Genomic DNA, 19,708 nt, shown 5'->3' on the forward strand with positions numbered 1-19,708 from the left:
GTATTTTGTATTTCATTTCCCTAACTTTTCAGTTTACCTAAAGATACATGAGATTAGCTATCAATACACTATGGATTCTACAGCATATACCCAATATTGGCTGAATTTAAATTCCTGCAACCTTTGTGCTGTTACACAGCTGGAGATGCATCTTCAGAAAGCTCAATTTAATATTTACACAAATACTCTGCTAAGCAAGTGATATGAAGTGAAGGTTGTACCACTATCACTCTGAAATGCTTCTGGAGCACAGGTGCTTTACTGCTCAGAATTCTGCAATTGGGAAAATATTAATTCATCACAGATGGAGGTTGGGAGAGGCAGGGCAGGGCCAACAAGCACAAAGCCACTGAAGGAACTGAGTGGTGGATCACAGCTGGACAGCCAGCCAGACATATGAACTTGCATGATCTGAACAAGAAGTGGAGATGGGGAAGGGCAAAGAGGAGGGAGAACAAATTTTCTAAGAGCTTCATTTAAAACCCAGCTCTCAGGCACATGTTTTGCTGAGCTGTAATTCCTCCTCCCATCCTAATTAGCTCATGTTTGAGAATTCCATATGCTCTCCAACTCTCTATGCTGCACTTGAACACAACGCTTCTGACTCTGCTTAGACTGAACAGACAAGACAAATTACTGCCTAGACAGTAAAATATCCCAGAAACAAAATACATCTCCCAAAATGCAGCTTTGAGAACAAATGTTCTTTTACACACTAAACTCTGACACTACTTGCTCTCAGTAATTCAGATGGATAATTTCAAATCTCTCAGCAAAACCACTTGCCCTTTTACTTTTGAAGAAATTCCATTTTCTACTAATCCTTAAAGACATTGAAATCTTATATATTCTCAGATACTAAATGATTTGTGCCCCTGCCAAAGCCACCTAACCCTAAAATGAAACTGTATTTACAAATGGGGATAATTCAGCTCATTTGCATCCTCAGAATAAATGCAGTTTATTCTTTCTACCCAAAATAACGCACACAAACACACACGAAATGCCAGGACCTCACCTTCAGTATGTCAGGTTCTTTGATGTCTAGAGCTCCTGCATTCCATCGCTTTTTCATACTTTTATGAAATTTGAGATATTCATGAGTACGTGGAGTAACAAGCCAAATCACACAGATAGCTACCATAAATCCAAGGGCCATTCCAAGTAAGAGTCCACTTAAGTAGCCAGGGAGAGGGATAATTAAATAAGCATAGACTAACAGTGTTAAGACATACAAAGTTTTCAACGGTGGTTTAGGCTGTTGCACATCCAGATTGTTTTCATCCTCACTACTGAGCATAGTGACAGTTTCCTCAGTCATCTCGGGATCCATCACAGTTTCAGCAGGTTTATCAGTTTTGCTTTCATCCTCTAGCAAGAGAAAGTCCTCAGAATACAGTTCACAAAACTCCTCATCCTCCCTGCTCACTAGTGCAGACAACGAACATTTTTCAAGTACGAGTGAAGGTTTCGAACTCACGTCCTTTGTGCTTGAAGACTGAGAGCTTGGGGTCTCTGTGTCTTTTCCATGTTCCTCAGCAGCCTTTGACTGATCACTTTTACTCACAGAGTCACCTCCAGAGATGTCCCCTTCCGAGTCACACTCCTCCTCCTTAATGCTGTAGTTGTTATTGCTTTCCAAATGGCCATTCAAACTGGAAAGGTTTGAGAGTTCTGAAGCACTTGAAGATAAGGCTTTGGGCCTGTGGCTACTACTTTCATCACCCATTATTTTACTGAGCAGCTGAAGAGGCTCATACATTACCTCAGAAAGGCGTCTTTTAGTATCTTCAATTTTTGCCTCCATTTCAGGTACTTTAAAAAAGGACCGAGTGTCAGAGGGGGATGTTAATGGAGAGGAGGGGGCAGTTTTAGAATCACCACCTGTAGCTCGAGGTTGAGTGAACTGTTTGAACAGATGCAAGTTCAGTTTCGAGTCAGGTGGCCTGTAAGACACAGCTTCAGACTCTTGTTTAGAAGTGTCTGTAGACAGAGATTTCACCAAGGTTTTCATTAACTGTCTATGTCGCATCGGTGGGGTGGGTTCTTTGGGTTCCACATCTGTTGAAAGGGACTTGACTAACCCCTTAAAAGGCTTGGAACTAGAAATTGTGGATGACCCAGTAGATCTGGAAGGGGATGAGGATGGGGAAGACGACAGGCTGGATTTCTGTTCCACAGATCCCACCTGGTACGTCACAGATGCACCTGATACGTCAACTGTGTGACATGAGTGTGACGATGGAGACAGGACGAGTGGCACTGCACTGAACACTCGGGATGCAGGAGGAGAATCCAAGAGCGTCACAGTCTCTGCAGTTGGCAGAACTGCAGGTGATGAGGACAGCAGTGATGCAGAGTTGGCCACGTTAAGCGAGGTAGCTGGACCAGAAAGGTCATGGCCGGGATGCTCAAAGCAGAGGTCTTCCTTGGCTTCAAGTGCTGTTACAATGCTTTGGTCATCTAGTTCCTCATCAAGAAACTCCTTAAACTCCTCTTCCTCCTCTTCTTCCTCCTTCCCAAATGCAGAGAAATGAATAGTGATGGTTTCTTGGGAGACAGATCGTTGGACCTGCACTTTTGGTGTTGACTGCTTTGAGGACATTTCACCAGTTTTCTCTGCATGGCTACTGTTCCGACTTGTCATTGCAGGTTCCAGAGATGTGTCAGAGTCTGTGGAGAAAATGTAGTACTATGTTAAATGCATTCTTTTCACCCTTCAAATACCTTATTTTCAAGTGTTGAGCCAAACAGGTCAGTCAGTAGAAAATTAAAATGTTCTGGACACTCCCATCTCACTGGATTTACAGCTGTCTGGTCAAATTATGGACTGACACTAAAGAAATTTACTGTACATTTATTTCACTGCATAAAACATATCTATATTTTAGTTAACACTTCCTCTGCATCTGCTTAAATATCTCATTTTTATTACCATTGAATGCAAGAGCAGATTCAAAGAAAGACAGGGGGAAAAACAGGCTTAGGACAATTGGCAGTCATGGATAGGTATGGAGAGCATTTTAGACCCTCTTAAGGTGATCTTGAAGGAAGAATGACACAATTTTAGGTAGGAAAAAAATTCAAGAAAACCCAAGCAGAAGACACTTTTGCTCAGACTTACAGATCTAGGTTACTGTTTGCTACATATTTCCACATAGCACAAAATGGCAATATTAACAAGTGCCATGCTGTTAAAATTATCTCCAAGTGTTCTGAAATTACAGTTCATCTCTGAAGCACCACTTCCATATTTTCCCCACTAAATGCACTTCTGAGTTCCAGAAGCCCCATCCCACCCCACCACACTGAAATTCTTCACTCCTGACTCTCAGCTCCTTCTACAGGCAATAATTAATTCTTCCTATTTCTTTCAACTAAAGCAGATTTGAAACTCAGAGGAAGGTCTGCAACATGTAAAAATCTTCACGTGTGGGAAGCACATTATTTCAAGAATTTTACTGACCAAGAAAGTGGACTTTGCACATATTTACATGGAGAGGAAAGGCCACACATTTAAACTACTGGTGACCATGCACAGAGATGGATCAGGAATTCCAGGATTAGCTCTCCTCTCCAGCTGGGAGGCAGCACTTTATCTCCACTGCCAAGACAGCGAGTTTACCACTTCAGTAACTGAATTATTTTTCAGGAGCTGTTAAAATGCTGTAATCAAACTGTCAGGCTGAATTAATGAGAGGCCTTTGCTGACGTTTAAAGAGCAGTTCAGGAGAAGGATTATGTGGTGGTGAAGAAATGTGCACTTCACAAACAGTTGTGATATCAGATTGTATTATCCAGCAATGCTGTGCCACCTGTTTGGCATCATCACCCCACTAAAGGTTGCAGCCCTTTATACTTCCCAACAGAGCTGCTCATGTAAATGTTTTTTAGCCTGTCAGTAAAATAAGCTGGGTTAAACATTTTAAAACAGCAGAGCTCTGCTACACAGCTTATCCAGTAATGTTGGAACAGGAGGGAATATCTCCCCACAACTTCCTACTCACTACAGTTGCCCATTTTATGGCTCCTAAACTGTTGACTAGTTTATTCCTTGCTTCTTTGAGCATTTGTGTGCTTCCCCGTCAGGTTGTATATTATCAGTCATGTGCACATATAACTTGGGGAGTGCTGAAGTTAGTGAGAAATTTGGTCTTTCTGTTGGATTAGCTACCTGGGAACCACCAGCATCCAGGATCCACACTGCCTTTGGACACAGTTCCATTTCACGTTGTTCAAACTGCAAATCACCCCATTTTTTAGACAAATGCACCCAAATTTATTTTGGACAGTGAAAAGGCTACTACTGTCCAACTCCGTTTCCATTTCCCTCGTGCTGGACCATCAGCTATCACACATCTTTAATATTTTGTGCCAGTTGTGAAATTGCAATAAATAAATAAACCAAAATTTGCAAATACAAAAAAACCCTACTCATCTTCCATGCCATTGAGCCACTGCAACACTATACATTCAGGAAGAAAAAAAAAAACAAACACCCCCCCTCCAAAAAAAACTCCAATAGGATGCTGTTGGCACCAGTCTGACCCCTTCTCTTCTGCCATTTGGCACTAATCATGTATCAATAATTTAGCAAAACAGGTGAAAAATATTAACTCCCCCCTCCCAACAGCATTTCCAGTGTGGTATTTTGTATCAGCTAGAACTTGGTGGGTTTGGATGGCTCTTTAGCACACTGTGTTTGCACTGTGCAGTTAATTACCTCGTGTTTAAACACGCTGTGCTAATGCAGTGCTAATGACCTGAAACAGATGAACTTTACTTGCACACACCAAATGCACTGAAAAGAGATTGCACTCCTTACTGAACAAGCAAGGCTTTAACATCATGATTAACTAGCTAACACAGAGAGGAAGGAAATTCTCGATTAGCCACTATTTGCCTACCCTAAGCATGTTACTATACCATGAATTATGTCTTATAAAAGCATATTTCCAACCCTTCCTGAGCACAGCTTCTGTTCTGCTGTGGAGGATTTGGGGTTTTGTTTGTTTGCTGGATTTTTCTTTTTTTTTGTCCAAGTAGATGCTGAAAAGCTTTTCCAGCACAGCTCTTTCACTTTTGTTTGGTTTTGATAACAAAGATATTTCATTAGGTTCTCTAACTGCACATTTTTACTCCTTAAATCATTTTAACAGATTCACTTCTTACTGATTTCTGGCTACATTATCCTCATTCACTGTTTCCCCTTTCTCCTACTCCTCAGCTCCTCTCCCACCTGTTTGAAGACCTGACATTCCCTCCCCATCTGAAGTTGCATGACTCCAAACCACATCAGTACTTGCAGAAACACAGGTTTGCTTTGGTCCTTCTTTTGAAGGCCACGCTGTCCCCACCTCCCCTGGCTGCCTCTTCAGGGTTTTCCTGTTGTTCATTCTGAAGATGCAAGGTATCAGTTTTATTTATGTGGCAGGCAGATCTGAAGAATAATAATAATCTCAGATCCTCAGGCTTCAAATGACTCAAAACATGAACTTTTGCCTGGAAGGGAAGAAGGCTGCTCAGAAAATAACTCCTTTCCCCCAAAGTGGATGCTTTTGCAGGGTGGAATGAGAGAGCTGCCAACCAACTGCTGCCATTTCCACTTGTGACCTCGAGGCACTGTATCCCCATCACCCACAGCACAGCAGTTCAGAATCCTCACCTACAGGCAGTGCTTTCAAAGCTACAGCAGGAAACAGTGAACCAGGCAAACAGGGCACACAGCTGCCTGGGAACAGAAAATATTCCCTGCCCAGCCCTTTCCTGAGGATGTGTTTTTACCCAGGTGACAACACGTCTCCAACACTCTGGGAAGCACCTGGAGACCAACAGGACACCCAGGGAGAGGCTGGTGTGGGTCAGGCACCTTTCTGAGTGTCACTCCAGTAACATGTGCCCTCACCTACAGCAGGAATGACTAATTGGGAGTGTTTACAGGAAGAGCTGAGCACTCAGCAGTCTGTCCTTCTGCCCAACTTCTCCTGAACTGGCAAACCCTGCAGTGGACAAACACACACCCCACCCTTCAGCTGAGCCCCAGAAACCACCCAGTGCACTGAAGGGCCTCTTTCAGACAATTATACATTCAACTTTATAGATGGAGCACAGCAATTATTTTCACATTAACAATTTAGAAAGTGATTCAGCCAACACAGAGCAGCAAACTAGGAACTAACTTCAAAGGTCAGAGTTGCATCCACCAGGCTTGTTTTACCCACAGCTCAATTTGGCCACATTTACTAATTAAGGTATATTCAGCAGAGCAATTCAATGCCTTTCATAATCATTCAGTTGGAGAAACAGCCCAGATTGGGTAACTAAATTCACAAGCTCTGCAGCAGCCAACTATTCTAATCACATTGCTATTACTTATTGCAACATCTACATGAGGGGGAAAGGGTACAGGGCACACTGCATTACCAAAATGCTTTCACAAAAATGGCCAGCAGGGTTCAACATTTGTATTTTCCCTGCTGGTTGCTACTAAACACAGACCAAAAAAATGTGTTTTCCACAAAACAGAAATTCCTTTCCTCCTAAGTAAAGGAAAAGCCTTACAGGTTCTTAAACTGCTCTGTAATACTTTCCCCTGTATCTGCCAGTTGTGCCAGAAGAACAAGCCCTAAATGCTGTTCAGGAAACCACTAATTTGATTATTGATAATGCCACAATGTGACGTCATGCTAAATCCTTCCTGGATTGGAAACACCTGCGCAGGCCAACATGTTCTGAAATCCATAGCTGCTCCCAGAAATTCTAGATTCCACTTGATTTACTAGAGACTCAACCAGTATCTTCCTTCCAACACCGAGATATGTGGGAGAACCGTTGCAATTCTTTATACCTATTTAAAATAAGTAACAGAGCTCTCAGCAGCAGACAAAAATCCTTCTCTTGAAAGAGCTAGAAGGCTTCATTTCAGGTCCTTCAAAACCAAGCACAGCACTAGTGGAAAGCACTCCTTTGCCACAGAAACAGTCTAGAAAAGCCAATTCCCATCTAGCCCAGAAGCCCTTCCTGAAGCAGAGATCACAGCTGCTGGGACATTACCTGCCACATGAATTTCATCTCCTCCAGCAGATCTATACCATAAAAGCCAAAAAAAAAGGATACAACCCCCCAAATTCAACATTCTTTCCTACCCCCATTCAAATTTTTAATTACAACCCATTAAATTCCCTCGGCGTCCCCATGAGTTAATGTATTCCACGGTTAACATCCATTGTTCCTTTCACATCCATTAGTCATTACTTTTAGATGAACTACAGAGCCAGAGTTGGTAATTACAATCACACAGTAGCCCTGGGATCCCTCGTGTCAGGGATCCAGTTACCCAGCCTGGAGCAAGCCCAGACTTTAAACCTCACTTTCCATCAGGAAGAAGGAAGTTTTGCTTCACCTTTCAAGTTCATGCAACTGGATTTGAGATACAGAGGGCGGGGGGGAAAGAGGAACAAAACCCCAATAAAGCCTGTTTTAAATCCAAGGGCAAATGAAAAAGTTGGTATCAATATCAAAAAGTATTCAAAGAAAGGATTATATTATGCACACACAGCACACATCTCTTAAGAGAGGTGAGCCAGGTTATCACAACTAAGATGGTTAAGACCTAAAACATCTCCAGCAGGAATTCTCTGAGCTTCATTAAAAAAAATACATTTTTTTTGTAAATGCTTTTAAGTTCAGAACAATTTCAGCATTAAATAGCCAGCATTTAAGTGATACTTAAAAGAAGGATCTTAAGCAAGATTTTAGAGTCTTCTCAAGGAGATGATACTTTTAATGAGAACTATAAACCTATCAAAGGGACAAATAAGTGTCGATTTAAGTCCAGCACAGAAAGGTCAAGGAAAATTGCAATGGCAAATAAGGAGTCTTCAAAATAAGGTCCCAAATACAAGCTTGTATTTACAACACTTCAAAAATAAACAAATAAAAACTGTTTAATGTCAGCTAAGCGAGTCTATTCTACGTTAACATTTTCCCCAGAGACCTGAGAAAGGTCAGCCACCACATTAGTTTCTCTGCCTTTACTGATAAAAGAATAATTATTATGCTTTCCTATTCTCCTTCATGACACTCACACCACAAACTTTAAAAGCAGCACTACGGTCTAATTTTGACAAACACAAAAAGCTGAGCAGTTAAAGGTTGACTAGAAACTCAGAAAAATCTAATTTCTTCTTATTTCGTGACTTTCTGCAGGCTGAAGTGCAGCAGTGTTTGTAAGGAATTGAACACGTCCCCTAAGAGAAGAAATAAAAGAAGTTTTTAAGCAAAGCTCTGCTCTTTGGAGGAGATTCAAACAGCACCAGAGTGTAATTATATTAAAGAACATTTACTCCCAGTTGGTACAATGAGAACAAATAAAAATTCTGGTACATGATACTTTCTCCATTCACGTGTTCTCCTCCTATGAACTCCATTGTTTCTTTATCATTTGTCATTGCAAGCAACAAGCAAAATCTTTTCCTTCCAAAACATTTAACACTGAACAGTTCAAAGAGACCTTTTACTAATTCCCAGAAGAAACCAAAAGAGTAACAAAACCCTCCTCTCCCCCTTCATCACAGATTTTGGAGATTTAGTCATTTCCTTTATCATATATTGCTGTCTTTAAAATGTACACTCAAACACATATTTTCCCAGATAACTACTTGTTGCCATCAAAATTACCCCCAAAAAACCCTAATTTGGCCATGAGTGAGAAGAGAAATGCCCCAGAAAAAGAAAGATTTACAGACCTAGATGTGAAATTCCTGCAGCAAGGGAGTCAGGAACAGACACATTAAAACCAGAGCAATCAGAGGCAAACTTCTGTCCCAGCCTAAAGCCAGCTTTTCCCACTTTTTGTTTCCAAAACTTCTGTACTGCCTGGCCAAAGCACTTGCTTCAAAATCACCCTTGCATGACAAAGGTGAGTAAAAAAAACCAACCAAAAATTAAAAAACCCAATGGTCTTAAAATTCTGAGCAATAAATATACAACTAGTGGGTTTGTTCTCTTCTAAAAGGGAGAAAAGACTAAATCAGAATCTTCTGGTGCTGCAGAAGTTGTGCATCTCAACAGAAGATGTTTTATTTCTGTAATAATAAACCATGAAAAGCCTACACATAAAAAGTTACATCTTGTGGAAAGGGTAAATGGTGAGGTAGAACATAAAACTGTGCAGAATTTTAACTCCCTCTTATCTCAGTGGAGGGAAAAAAAACTCAACTCCTCATTAATTTGATAAAAGCTTATCTAAAACCTGCCTGGATTAGTCCAGAGCTGAAAACGTTGCCCACATCTCGATCAAATGAAAGGTCACTATAAAATCTTCAGGGGAAATTCTGACCGAGTGACTTACAGAAAAGCATGTTCCCAAAATGGAGCCAAAAAAACTGCCCTGAATCCCAAATTAAAAAGGGCTCAGTAGAGTTCCCTTCCAGGCTCATTTTTCCCAGCAATGCAAATGCACATCAATAGGTAGAAGTGCCCACAGGTAACAAAGAGCATTCAAGGACTTCTTTTGACATTTAAAGCTCATTTCATCAACAAAAAAATTCAGTCAATATTCACAGCACCTGCAAAGTTAATAAAGTTAAAACAACCATCACATGAAAACAGCAGAAAAGGTATTAAAAAACTTGTCCACATGAGATACACAGAGCACCAAATAGTACCTCAAATTCTGGGTCCTCATGTAAAATGTAGTTATGAAAGATCATTTAAAAAGGAACAGAATCTACAGATTTACAAAATACCCCACAGGTATCTAAAGAGGGGTTTTTTTTTCCCAGAGGATTTTTAATGATTGATCAAATCTCTCATTTCTGATGCACAACCTTCATTTTAATTTCATGTTCTGCAGAGGATTAGCAGGCAAGGTGCTTTACGGTTTTTTAACCTGCCAGGACAAAACATGGGACACAATCAAGGGTTCTTTAGGTCTCAAGAGATGTTTTCAAAATTAGAGAAGAGGATATTCTCTGCTATTACTAAACAGGACTAAAGCATTTAATACTTGGCCCAAGCACACAGCCCTAAGCAGCAAGGTAATATCTCTTCAAATAAAATAAATTAGAAAAATTTCAACTTTTGGCTCCCAAAGCAGCTGGCACAAAACAAGATAAGAACAACTAATCAAAGCAAGGCTATTTTCAGAAAGCTTAAATTGTCCAGGGGAAGGAGGAGAGCTACATTCAATCCAAATAGCAAAGTATTCCTAAATAACTATAGAGGCAGTTATATGTAACACACAAAAACTAATTATCCTAAGGCACAGCAAACTGCAACTATTAACAAAGAAAACTTCTGTTAGAGAGCACCTTATTATATTTATTTACTTCCTTGCACCTCATCTACCTAAGGAAAAGTGTCTTTGATAAATGCAGAAATTGCATTTAGAAAGACCAGTTCTCAGAAGCTTCTGCAAGCACAATCCCCAGAGGGTCCAGAGGATAGAAAATCTTAGGAAAAGGTCAAAAAAAAGAACTTCAGAACATGCAAGTCTTTTCAGAGTTGCTATGCAGTTTGAAAAGTGGTGGGACAAAAGCAATTGAAGCCAAAAGTCAGACTGTTCTGCAAAGTTTCCTCAAAATTATTGCTCCCAGCACTTGAGAGAGGCAATCCTGCCCATGCTCCATGCCAGGCACTGAGTGGTCTTGCCTGCCACTGGATTCCATGAAAAATTAATGCAGAAAGGTATTACCAGCATTTCATGCTACCTGGCAACTGCAAAGGCAAGAAATATAAACTGGCACCACATGAACAAAAAAAAAGCTCTCTGTGATCTAATTTTGGACGGAAATGGACTGGAATTCCAGAGTTCTCTGAAAGCTCTGAGCAGGTAATCACGTTATTTTGAGTTTCAGGATTGTTAGGAGGGCGAGGAAAATTTTGCTTTAACTTTTCCCACTGAAGAGCAATGTTCACACAGCACTTGGGACAAGATCACACAAAGCCACTGACTTCTTAAAACTGCAACAGCAAGGACTGAGAACCACATTAAAGCAGCTCAAGAATCACACATCCTATTCTAGCAAGAACTGTGCAGAGATCATAAACTACTAATGGCAGCTTCTATGCTTAAAATGCTTTTAACTTTCAATTCATAGAAGGATCCATAGAAAGTTAACAAAATGTAAAGCAAACTCTGAAGAATCCTTGTCCTAAGAATAGCAGGAAAATGTCAAACCAAGAACTGGCAAGTACCAGACATCTCTCTCTGCCTGAGGCAGCACTCACCTCATTCAGATTTATGTTCACCTCCAAGACCTAGAAACTAAAATGCAGAAGTTCAGCAGCTCTGTAGGAGGACAAAGTGCAGTGATAAGGGCAGGAGAACATCCAAAATACCCAAATGGAACTCAGATGGCCCCAAACAACCTGAATTTTTACCACTCTAAGGACAGAGGGTTTTGTTTATTAAAAGAAAAAAACCAAACACACAACATAGAAACACTGACAACCCTCAGTGAGCAGAGATATGAAGTGAGGCTCAAATAAAAACATTAGGACAGACAACCCAGACTTTCCCAGCTTCCCAACTGACTAGCATGACATAAAGGGGGTTTTTCAGCTTGTCAAAAGCTTCTAGAGCTTTGCAACTGTTATATGCGTTTCAGTATTGTCTCTTAAAAGATTAATTTTGAATTAGAAGGTGATTTAAGCATAGTCCAGAAATACTGGACTGTGAGAAAGCCAGACACAAAAACACCCACTCAAGTGCACAGGGTTGAAGCAACCATAAAATTCCTATTTATTCTATTACAGTACATTCAAATATTTACAAAATCCATGAAAGTGTTAGGGCAAAAAAAGAAGTATGTGGCAAAAACATCCACACGTGTTCTCATTTAAATATATTTTCTTATTTTTCACACAGTATTTATAGCTTCAAACACTTCAGGATGTAAACTTATTAACTGATAGATGTTGGTAAGAATATTCCCTGGACTTTGTTATCCAGAACATGAAAGAGGTCCCTGCCACAAACAGTCCTGACATCAAAGCCACCAGCTCGATGTGCATCCCCTGTTTCTTGCATTAGACATGAAGAGAGCAGTAGTTAATGAAGCAGTTTAATACATTAAAGCTTTCTGATGGTTGGGTTTTGGGCTGTGCGTTGGTTTTTTTAGGAGAAACGAAGGGAACTCCTATTTCTGACAGCTGTGATCCATTTTAATTGCAACATCTGATGGGTCAGTGACAGATTCCCTGACCTGAACAGCTGCTTTACAGGCCTGACTCCATTGAAACCAACTGAGTCAGAAATGATGAGCACCTCCCACAACAGATCTTTTTATTCCTAATTGCTAAGAAACCATGGGAGGTAGATACATGAAAGAAAAACAGCTTTGCTGGCACTCTTAATTGAAATGATCATTTCACATAAATGGAGATATAAAGACATCATATAGATGTCTTCTCATAAAGAAGGATAAAACCACTACAGTGTGATGGCAAAGCGAGGTCCTTGTGCACCTTAAAGCACTTTATTTCACACTCTTAAGCAACAAGAATATGAGAGGATCCTTCCTACTCTGTTTTTCTCTCTCCAAATGTGGGTAGTGATAACATGCCTAGAAAGATAATTTGTCATGTGAATACTCAAAAAAAAGTAAACAAAATAAGATTGGGAAGAACACAAGCAGAGCTCTCCTCTTTCCTCGGAGGCATGGACCTACCCCAACATGGTCTTTCACTGTATGATCAGGCCACCAATGTGAAATTAAGGGGGAAACAAATTGTCCTTAAAAGGTTTAAATTCATTAAGAGTTTTCTGAACTTTTCAGCATTCCTTAAAAAGTGTTCTCACCCACTGCTCATTTTCTCTCAACTCAGAAAACAATTATTTGTTCCTCTATAATTCACTCATAGCAGACACAGGTCTTTAACCTCGTGGAAAGCAGACCTCAGGTAGAGCAGTAAAATGGACATCTGCAAATGAAATAATTCCTCCAGGTCTCTATTTCAGAAGCACATACTACATTCTGACCAGCTACATATGGAGCTGTAAAACACACACACGGATCTCACTTCTGCAAACATTAAATCAACTCAGTTGCCTCCAGAAATTTCATCTGACAATCCCACAGGCTGAAAAGTAAAAGGTCAAAAGGTGGGTGTCTTGTGGGAACACACACCAAAACTCACCAGTTGCCAGCTGAATTCATAGTGCAATATGAAGAAAAGAGCTTAAAAAAATTTAATGAATTTTTAAGAATCCCAGTTCTACTTTCCATTCAAGTAGTATTATTGCAAGTTCTATACTGGCAGTCTTTGAAGTTATTTCCCTGTAAAAAAATGGCTAAAGTCTTCCCTTTCTCATCCTGTACCTGCTATTCAGTAACCAGGTATTATCAGTGTAATGTTTGCCCAGCAACTGCCTTCAGCACCATAAAAGTTTCTACTATTGCACTCAGAAATAATGTCTACAGTCTCAAGCACTCGATAAAATAGGTAAGAGTGAATGCAAAACTGGTTACTTTTTGTGCACACACACGCACAGAAAGGGAAGTGTCACTAAAGCAGCTTCAAGGAAATGAATTTTAGGTCATCAATTTTAAGGTCTTGGTTTGCTGGGAGATAAAAGAACAGCAAAAGCCACCAGATGGATTCAAAAGAGCAAAGGGAAATAAGTGTCTTTGAGCCATATCCTGCCTCCTTCAATTACAGCACGATGCAGGCAAGGCTCATTTCAGGCACAGGGCAGTGTTCCCATATACATGCTTCATTAATCCACCAGGCATTTGTTTATCAAAGGGAGTCAAGCTCTGAATTGCAAATACTGTGAGCAGGTTTGTGAGTACCTCATACTCACCTGCTCATTGTCAGGGTGGGGGTGTTCCAACCAGGCTTTTAATTGCTGAGGTCAGGGCAGAGGAGGCACCTCTGGGTGTCTTCCAGGATAAGGTGACAAACCAGTGATGATGGAAGGGTGAGGAAGCTGCTCCCATCCCTAAGGAGCTGCCTCTGCCCTGCTATGTACAATGAAGGCTTTAGAGAAACACTGGCAACTCTTTGGGGGAAACTGAAATAAAGAGTGCAAGTGGAAATCCAGACATGGAAGGAAATCTTTCCACCTCACACTTGTCTCCACACCCCGAGCCAAACTCCTCTCTGTTCCACTGAGGAACAGCTCCACAGCTCTCAGAAGTTCTCCAGGAAGGAGTGAGAAGTGTGATCCTCACAGACAATGCCTTCTTCAACAGCCTGAGATCTGCACAGACCACGCAAATCAGCACCCATTTGGCCTGGGGTATTGGAGGAGGCTCGAAAAGCCACTCTTTGCACCTCACCCATTCTGTGAGCAGAAAAATTTCAACAAGACAGTCAACCCACAGCAGGTTTCATTGGTAAATGCACTGCTTAGGGCAGCTGAATGGAAGAAGCAGGTTTAAAAAACTACATCCAGAGAAAGTCAAGCACTAGAACAACTCATGGGGCAGCACCATGATTTACTCATTTTTATCATTTTAATTGTGAAGTTTTAGCTTGACTTTATAGGAAGAATAATAAATATCTAGCTAGAATTTTTTTTAAGCTGATCAGTAAAAATGAGACTGGAAAGTTGTCCCAACTCATCAGAAAAGCAAGGGTTCATACAATCAGTTCAATACTCAAAACCAACTGCCAATCCACATCTCAAAGCTGCGTGACAAAAGAAATGGAGATCCACACAGCCAAATGTTTATAGTCTTAAACACAACACACCTCTAAATGCACCTTTTCAGACACTCAGAGTTTTCTGGAACTGGTAGGCACTGTTCTTCAGCTTGCCTGCAACCTCTCAGCAGTGTTAAGGCTTCTGGGAAAACTCAGCCTGTTGTCATAAAGGGAATGATAACAGGGAATAAAGGGAATTACAAAACAGGAGATAGTTTGTATGCACAGCTGTTCCTTTCTCCATCCACATCTCTTGTTATTCACTAAAAATAACATATAAAGAGGAGAAATTTTTTTCTTTCTCTTTTATAAAAATACTTCTGTAAAGTTGTCACACATTTGCTCAGGTTTATTAAAGCCCTGGCAAAGCCTTTATTATTAACCAGCACATTTTTGAGCTGACAGACATTTAGGATTATCTCGCCCTTAGCTCTTTCCCCTTCTCCCAATTCCTTTGTTTAACACTCCAAGTCAAGTTGAAAAGGAAGAAGTGTGAAAGCGATTAGACAAAAAGAACTGCTACTGAGAAGGTCTTGCAAAGATAAGCCTTATCAAACCTCCCAGCAGCTACAAACAGGGTAAGAATCATAGGGATCACTTTAATTTACCACCAAAATACATTTATTAATGTGACCAACCCCAAGCCTTACACAAGAGTATTAGGAAAGAAAGTGGAGCCCCTCCAGCCATGACGGATACGTATTAAGCAAGAATGGAAATGCCTGGGTTGGAAGGCATCCAGAGCAGAAATCACCTTCCATGGGCACTCTGGGGCAGGGAGACTGGAACAAGAAGTGGGAGGTGATGGTCGGGAAGGGGTATGGGAATGCTCTGCAATGTTCTGCTGTTATCATTCCTGGCCTCAGCCAGAGGAACTCTTGGATCCTGGCAGAGCCCACACCAGGCAGGTTCTGGATACTCCCAAGTTTCAGAAGTGAAGGAAACAGAACATTCTGCAGCTCCAAGTGCCAAAGTCGGACAACTTTCCCTGTCTGCTCTTGGTGTCACATGCCCAGTGACATTCCCTAACCCAGCTCCCAAACACACCCGTGGGAGCACGACCATCTCCCTGCCCTCACACAACACTCATTCTTTGAGCCTGTCTGGACATTTTTCTTTCCTCAGTCTTAATCTTGACTTCCAGTGAAACAAAGCCATTTTTACAGCTATGTAATTTCTGATCAGAACTTCATTGCAGCCTTTGCCACCTGTTTTGAAATTCCCAGTATCAAAGGAGACAGTAGCTTGGTTTGTGCCAGTATTTTTGTAGTCCTATTTTACAACTGACATATAATTTAAACAAAACACATGAAATCCAGAGTAGGCTCCAGAGTCTTACAGCTCTCTGTCTTTATTTAAGCTACTAAACCCCAATATAGCAGTTTTTACAGGCTCAAACAGATCCTCTAGAAGAGCAGCCCAACTCCTGAATATCCATTTTCATACCCTTTTAAGAGATCCTATTCTAAGTTTGACCATCCCATCTTCTCACAGCTTCAGGATAACAATCCTGCATTGACAGGCCGTGCAATATGTTCACAGCACTACGGGACATCCTCCTGCAACGTCCCTGTCATCCCTCACCAGCAGGGTCAGGGAGCACAACACTTTATAACCCACTGAGACACTGGGTAATGAATATTAAAGCCTGGTTCACACACAATTCATTTCCTCTGCCCTCCTGACCTTTATGGGAAAACACCACTGTTGACTGTGTTTATTGATCTTCTGTTATCCTTTGTCCATCAGTCACCTTCTCTTCTAGAACACCAACTTAACAACTGCTTTGGACTCTGCACAGCAGAGTAACACACCTTGCTGTCTGGAGAGTTAAAATAAACAGAGAGAAAAAATATGAACAAAGTGGGAGTTTTGAGGAACAGGAAGGCAAGACAGGCAGGATGGGATCATGAACCCTTTTTTACCCTTATATTCTCATGTCTCTCCAAAGGCACTAACAATGGGCTTCAGAGACAACAGATCTGAGTACCCAGGGAATAAAGGCGATGGTGAAGAACTCAGCACCTTCTCTTTGCAGGTGGTCAAAGCCCAGCCCTCCCAAGGCTCCCCACAGGCTGAGGCTGTTGGGTGAGGATAAACATTCCCAGCCAATGCACAATCTTCAGATCTTCTTGCCTCAGGCTGGAAATGGGACCTCGACCAATTATTAGTAACTTTCTACCTTCCAACTTCTGAGTTTGCCATGTTAGCAGAAGCTTTAAAGAAGTTAAACTGTCCAAGAAGAGATAATTCACAATTCTGTCAAGAACAGCTGATCATGTATTTTTAGGACACAATAACTGGGATGTTTGTCCTACACATCCAGAAAAGCACATTAATTCAACCACTTACAGTACAAAAAAACCCACCAAACCCTTTACTTGGTGGATCTGAACCATTTAGCACAATCCTCCACTATAATGAGTGGTACACTTTTTTTTTTAATCAACAATAATATTGTTCTCTCAGTATTTCACTGTTCTACCATCCTCCCCCTTGAAAGCACAACACATCCTCTCTAATGTCCACTTTACACTACTTAGAAAGTCAATGTCCATCTCTTTTATTGGGCACATGTGGCACCCTTATGGATTTCCAGTGTTATTTCTAGTCTGAATACATCTCTCCTAATACCAAGCACACACTCATGACAGCTCACAGTTTTAACTCTTATCTTTATTTCTCTAATCTCTAAGCCTACATCACACTCTTATTTTCCAACATACATTGTCATCTGATTGTTTCATTTAGGGCATTGAGGGTTTCTAGAACACGAAGGCCTTTATTCACAGATAAGTGCTTTAGAGCACACTGAATTAGCTTTACTACTGTGGGTATCTGATACCACAATTTCTAGCTTACCAAGAAAAAAAAAAAATCTAATTTTGAGGGACTTTTCCAAGCTCCAAAAACTGTGTTTAAGACCAGAATTTACTTACCCTCCCCTTCATCACAATTTATCCTAATAAACAGCCTTCATTTTATTTCAGCTCCTGGGCAGGCAGCAGTTACACTCTGCACATTCAGCACCACAATTTACTCATCTCGTGGGCCAAAAGTGGTTAAAAGCTCTTTGAGAGCAGCACAGGGAACAGCAGCACAGGAAACATGTCCTGTGTGTCCTGTGCCATGCTTGTGACTGGTCACCTGCACACCCACACAATGTCACTCTGGTGGCCTCTCAGACGTGCTACAAGAGAAACCTCCCGACTTCATCTAAGGGATGTGGTTGAATTGCACCGAAAGGTGAGGTTAGAGCAGCACAGTCACAAATCAACTAAAAACCTACTGGAATGCAACAGTGCATCTTCAGTCCTCTAGATACCTGATTTTCAATTTATTTCAATTATATTAATATTCTATTTACCAGGTAAGTTTCTGTATCTCTCATTACTTTGTTTACACACCTGCCACGACAGAGAAATTATTAACATTACATGTTCTGTCAAGGCTTCCCACTCCACATTCTTCACTTTGAAAAATAGCTGGTTTAGAAGTTCTTTAGTTAGAAACAACTAAATATTCACTATTAACATCTGAAACTCCTCAAGAGTTGTTTTCATGCAAAAAGAAAGATGCAATTAATATATGCACTTTACTGGGCTGTGTCCTTCTTCAAGTTTTAACTTTGAATTTTATTCATTGATTTTTGTTTCTAAAATAAAGGCAATATGGGTCATCTCACTAAGTTCTTTGCCTGGACCAAAAGATGATGTTCACCTTACCACTACAATTCCCAGGGGATACCATACCCCAGCAGAGCCCAGTACAAGGTTATCTCTGAGCACAGAATTAACTTATTTGTCTTTTACTCCAGAGAGAACACACCTTACCCTGTCCTGCCTCAGAAACACTACCTCAAGCCTCAGCACCTATTTGGAGTAAAATTAATATGCCACCCACAACAGAGCAGCTTGTTGGATCAGCTTTGAAGTCAAACAGAACAGTAACCTCCCATATATCATAAACCAACACGATGTCAGTCTTTAAAAGTCAATTCTAACATCAAAAACATTACTTTCTTTTGCTTAAATTAAAGTGCTTTTATCTCTAATTTAGTCCATTTTCAATCCAGAGAAAACTGAAATAGGGTACTCACACCACCTGAATTTTATTCAGTTTAGGAATATGAAGTTATTTTAACAGTAAAAAAAAGGCTTCTTGTAAAAGTGCACACCCCTAAAACTGTGAGCCTGCCTTGTTTTCCCGAGTAACACAAGCAATATCATCTTGAAAGAGGAGTATGACAAAGCATCTTAACAGAAGATAATCTTACAGCACTGAAGTCTTACGCTAATTTATCTTCGAGTTATAATACTTAGGTCGCATACAAAACTTCAAATTAATCTCAGCTGTACACTTAATTCCCCAAAATTACGGACAGCAGTTCCTCAAGACATATGCTGAGAGATACAAATCACCAAGAAGTTGAGCACAAACATTAAAAAGGAACTTTAGCACACGCTGAAGAGACACAGCACACAGGTTCAGCCACTGAACTGCAACAGAGGTAACACACAAACGACGCTGGGAATGGAAAGAGAAGCAGAAACCAGGGAGCCGACCACGGAGAGAAAACAATTTCAGGAGACAGAAAACCTTTGGTACTAAAAGCCAACTGGAAATGCTCCCCCTGCTCCAGCAGGAGGCGCGGCCGCCGCTTCCTCCGCCGCTTGTTTTGGAGGTGTCGCTCGTACTCCGGCAGCTGCTGCACAACTGCTGAGCCCGGCTCTGGCACACCGAGGGCAGCGCTCCAGTCCAGCCCAGCCCAGCCCCCAGCTCAGCGCTCAGCCCACCAGCTCAGCCGCAGCAGCCCGTGCCCCTACCAAGCATCGAGGCTGCAGCTCATGCTCAGCTCAGCTTCAGCTAGCCACCAGCTCAGCTACAGCTCAGGCTTCAGTGCTCAGCTCAGCACAAGCTTCAGACTCAGCGCCAGCAGCAGCCCGCGTCCCGGCTCAGCTCCCTCGACTCCGCGGGTTCCACCCGGCCAGCCATCGCTGCCGGCCCGGGACCCGCCGCGGCGGCGCCCGACGCCCCCGCGGCCCTCCGCTCG

General features: G+C 41.4%; 1 protein-coding gene across 2 annotated transcripts in view; it reads right to left on the minus strand.

Annotated features, from left to right (window-relative positions):
• The window catches only part of TEX2 (testis expressed 2), a 43,716-nt gene extending 24,350 nt beyond the window's left edge, over positions 1 to 19,366 (minus strand). Inside the window, exons 1-2 of one of the 2 annotated variants that reach the window (XM_008926300.3) lie at positions 19,255 to 19,366; positions 1,019 to 2,673 (exon numbers count right to left, since the gene is read on the minus strand). In XM_008926300.3, coding sequence (XP_008924548.2) covers positions 1,019 to 2,647 — 1,629 coding nt within the window. In that variant the 5' untranslated portion in view covers positions 2,648 to 2,673; positions 19,255 to 19,366. Of the gene's footprint in view, positions 1 to 1,018; positions 2,674 to 14,703; positions 14,795 to 19,254 lie in introns of those variants that run through there. The other variant, XM_018073243.1, reaches the window with a different exon arrangement.
• Between the last annotated feature and the right edge of the window lie 342 nt (positions 19,367 to 19,708).

This window comes from Manacus vitellinus, unplaced genomic scaffold, assembly GCF_001715985.3.
Source record: "Manacus vitellinus isolate BGI_N305 unplaced genomic scaffold, ASM171598v3 scaffold_24_pilon, whole genome shotgun sequence".
NCBI lineage: Eukaryota > Metazoa > Chordata > Aves > Passeriformes > Pipridae > Manacus > Manacus vitellinus.